Source organism: Helianthus annuus, chromosome 9 (assembly GCF_002127325.2).
Source record: "Helianthus annuus cultivar XRQ/B chromosome 9, HanXRQr2.0-SUNRISE, whole genome shotgun sequence".
Taxonomy (NCBI): Eukaryota; Viridiplantae; Streptophyta; class Magnoliopsida; order Asterales; family Asteraceae; genus Helianthus; species Helianthus annuus.
The window spans coordinates 107783202-107787518 of record NC_035441.2 but is presented as its reverse complement, the minus strand read 5'-3'; the positions used below and the strand labels follow the sequence as shown (position 1 = coordinate 107787518).

Below are 4317 nucleotides of genomic sequence, written 5' to 3'. Positions count from 1 at the left end.
CCACACTACAATTTGATAAATTATGAAGTTAAATCACAAAAAGATGAATACTTTAGATACCAATTACCCAACTGGGTAGCTAGTATATAAAGAATTATACCATATATTTTCACGTTCACTTCAACCACACTAAAGTTTACATACTAAAAAGTTACGTCCCAAGAAAACGACTACTTTAAACACACCCATTACGACAAGAGTGTATCTATTACACACAACCAAGATATATCCATGTGCCCAAGATCCAAAGGATAAGGATCTACGATGATGTCATCATGCTTACTTCATTCCTCCAATGATGTGCTTACATTGAAAATGTTGAAATTGCTAAGAAACCATCAGCCTATTTCTCACTACCTTCCTTAATCACCCACACCCTCACCACGCCCTTTCACACCTACCATATATATAATATATAAAAAAAATTATGTGTTCATCAACTTGAGTTCACTTGTAAAACTTTATATAATTATATATGCCAATGTGTAGGTTCTAACACCCTTAAAATAACACACATCAGTTTGCTTCATCATATATCTTCATCTATAATGGAGGAAACTTCAACACTCAACAAAAAAAGATTAATAAGTGAGCTGATTAAAGGGAGAGATTGTACTAAAAAGCTTCAAAATCTACTTCGCCGGAAAGTTTTCGACGGTGGGCCGGAGTCAGCCGAAGATCTCGTCATGAAAATACTCGGATCTTTCTCCGACAGCCTTTCCACGTTGACTTCTTGGAATTCCGGCGAGTTATGCCCTCCTCCGGCTCCGGCGACTAGTTCAGATGGCCGGACATGGAACACCCGCGAAAGTGAGAAGAAGCCGGCGGTGAAGGACCGAAGAGGATGTTACAAGAGACGGTAATAACTAAATGAAGTAGTTTAGAATAATTTGTGTAAAGCAAAAATAAAAATAACGTTTATCGTTAAAATAAGAATAGGAGTAATAATTTTCGTTAAAAGATATATTTGAGTAAGATCTATTTTTAATGCTTGTTTTTTATTAGCTTGGTGTAAAAGAAGTTTACACTAAAGAAGAAAAGTTGCACTAGGTACAACTTTTAAAGCGTTGATAGTGAAATTGCAGAAAGACTGAAGATTCAAGGGATGAAATTGCAAATACAATTGAAGATGGATTTGCATGGAGGAAATATGGACAGAAAGTGATTCTTGATGCTAAATTTCCAAGGTATACAATTATTGCATTATTTTTATTTAATCATATTCACCTATAAGATGATCCGTAGTGGTATCGAATTTGAGCGATTTTTGGTTGAACGCCCCTCCACGCCGGAAGTTTCTCCCCATGGGCATTGTTTTGGAGATTTTGGGCTGCAGCGTTCTATATTCAACGCCCAACTTCCATTTCTTTGGCCAATCACATGCATTCTTGGTTTCTTGCCTAATCACATGCATTCTTCCTTCTAACATAATGCCCACATCCCCACTACACACATTTTAGAAAAAAAAAAGGCACCATAAAGCCCCTTGCTGACTAGATCGCCACATGATGTAAAACGCCCAAAGACGGGGTTTCTTCCACTACGCATGGTCTAAAAATGATAGTTTTGTCGGTTATCATTACAAAAAAAATATATATTTTCTGTTTTTTATAACATGTCAATATAGTGGAGCATTCTATTTTGATTAATAAAATGATAGTTTTGTCGGTAATTATTACAAAATATGTCATTAAAATAGATATTTATTTCTTTTATTTTATTTTTGTAACACTATTCTCCTATATATGCAGGTGCTATTATAGATGTACACATAAAAATGAGGGATGCAAAGCATTAAAACAAGTCCAAAAGCTAGAAGATGGGTCAGAAAGGTTTCATATCACATATTATGGATCTCACACATGCCAAAATATCAACAACACAACACAAATGTTCTCAGATTCAGAGGATCTTTGTTCTTTTCTACTAAATTTTAACAACTCTGGAACCAATCATTCATCTAGTAGCCTCTCGAATATCACAAATGCCCATATTACCTCCTCAACTGATCAAGAAGATGATTCAAATGCCCAAAGTGATGATTATCTTACCTCTAGAAATCATGATACATCATCCAAGTATTTGTGGAAGGGCATGATTGGTAATTTGGAGCCATCTGATGATGCAGATATTTTTAAGGATGTTATTTTTATGGATGACTTTAAATTTCAATAAAATGTATTCTAGATTTCTATGTAAAATATGTACTAATATGAGTTTGTTTAAATAAACAAATTTATCTAGTACATTTTAAGCACGGTCGAGTAGATGACATAGTGTATTTGGACCGTAGTTTGATAATCGGGTTTTATTGATGAATGCAATGTATGGTTTGGTACAAAAAATGCAGTTTGATATCTTATCATGTTTGTGTAAATAGATAAGGTGGGTCCTAACTTGATTGTGCATGAAACAAGAGGAAACCATAAGATGTTCGTCTATTTGGAGTATATGATAAAGTGAATAAATGCATATGAGTAAAGGTATACAAAACTTTTTTTTTAATTTTTTCAGTGAAATGCCATTTTAGTCCATGTGGTTTGGACCATTTTACCAGTTTAGTTTAAAGGTTTCATTTTTCGTCTGTGGGTCCAAAAAGGTTTCACCATTGCCATTTTAATCCATTGGGTTAACTTCATCCATTTTTTTTGTTAACGAGAAATGCAATTTGGTCATTTTATATGTAACTATGTTAACTAGAAGGCCAATTCGGTCATTTAAAATGACCGAATTGCCCTTCTCCTTAACGGAAATAATAGATGAAGTTAACCAAGTGGACTAAAATGACAACAGTAAAACCTTTTTGGACCCACAGGCGAAAAAGGAAACCTTTGAGCTAAACTGGCAAATGGCCCAAACCAAAGGGACTTAAATTAAATTTAACTCTTTTTTTTTTTTGCCAAATTGGTTGAGGTTATAAACGGAACTGAGTTGGTTGACACAAAATGAAAATCGGTTTGTCAAAACTGGTCTGGGTTATAAACTGTTTTAGGAGGGAAAATGTTTGAACCTATCAAATCTTCTATTAGGTTTGGGTTTAAACCGGTTTGGACAAGAAAACCCCACTTTTTGGGCATATTTTTCAAATCAGATCGGGTCCAAACTGGTATCAGGTAATGAGACTACGAACTAATATACAGACTGTCGGGATGGGTAGGATCCAAACCGGTTTAGGCCAAACCAGTTTTTTTTGGTGAATTGGATCGGGTTATAAACCGGTTTGACGGACCCAAAAGGGTTTTTATGTACACCCATACATATGAGCTTACAAACTTTTTATTTATTCAATAACGAGCACATTATAGAATCGAACGTTTACATAAAATGTTTTCCAAAGATATAGTTTATAAAATAAACCATTTCTCATCATTTTTAATGCACACGTAGGCAATTAAATGTTTACATAAAACATTTCTGTTCATTATGAACAATCTCTAACCTCGTATTCGTGATACACATTTTCTAACACACGTGTTAGAAAATTTAAGTCATTTTATATATACAAAACATGACCAAATTAAAGCATTAGATGTCATCATTAAAACGCATCAAATGTCATCAATAAAATTATGCTCAATAGTTTCACCATATGAAGTGTTAAGAGTCTCAATAATTATAGTTTTAAACTCTAATAAAACTCATCAAATGTCATCATTAAAACTCTACTCAAAAGTTTCACCGTATGAAGAGTTTAATTAGTAATTATAATTTCACTCAAATGGATTTAGAAATCACAGATTAAAGTTGGTGATAAATCCCACACAACTACACCATCACTTTATGGTGATTTAATTCTTGAAGCCAATCAAACATTAACTTCAATGTATGGCCTTTTATTTCTAAATAATACAAAGCATTAAAATCAATGCTACAACAAATTACTTATATAAAATGTTTACAAGCATTTGTATTTTAACCATTTTTAACAATCATGTTAAAATGAAAGAAATTATGACGCGCACGTTAGAAACATTAACATTTCCACAAAATGTTAATTCGACTTGCTAAAAAAACATATGTGGTTTAAATAAATAAGTCATTTCTAATACACACGTTAGAAACTAAACAATTAAAAAATTTCTTCCAAACTAATGCTTTTCATGAACGTTTCTAACACACATGTTAGAAGACAAATGATTACAAAAATCATTATAAGACTTATTTGTTCATATTAATCCATGGGTGGATGAAGAGTCTACTTTAAATAGAGACTTAATTAGAGACATAAATGTAACACCTCGTAAAATCACGTCCAATGATGTATTGACACGTGTAATAAACCCTAATAAAGTCAAACATTGAATTTAAGGGACTAAT

General features: G+C 32.9%; 1 protein-coding gene across 1 annotated transcript; it reads left to right on the top strand.

Moving 5' to 3' along the window:
- The first annotated feature begins 379 nt into the window (after positions 1 to 379).
- On the top strand, positions 380 to 2365 carry LOC110910181 (WRKY DNA-binding transcription factor 70). The gene is made up of 3 exons (XM_022154890.2): positions 380 to 859; positions 1086 to 1187; positions 1752 to 2365. The coding sequence occupies exons 1-3, from the start codon at positions 549 to 551 to the stop codon at positions 2173 to 2175; spliced, it is 837 nt and encodes a 278-aa protein (XP_022010582.1). The 5' UTR covers positions 380 to 548; the 3' UTR covers positions 2176 to 2365.
- Positions 2366 to 4317: the final 1952 nt, after the last annotated feature.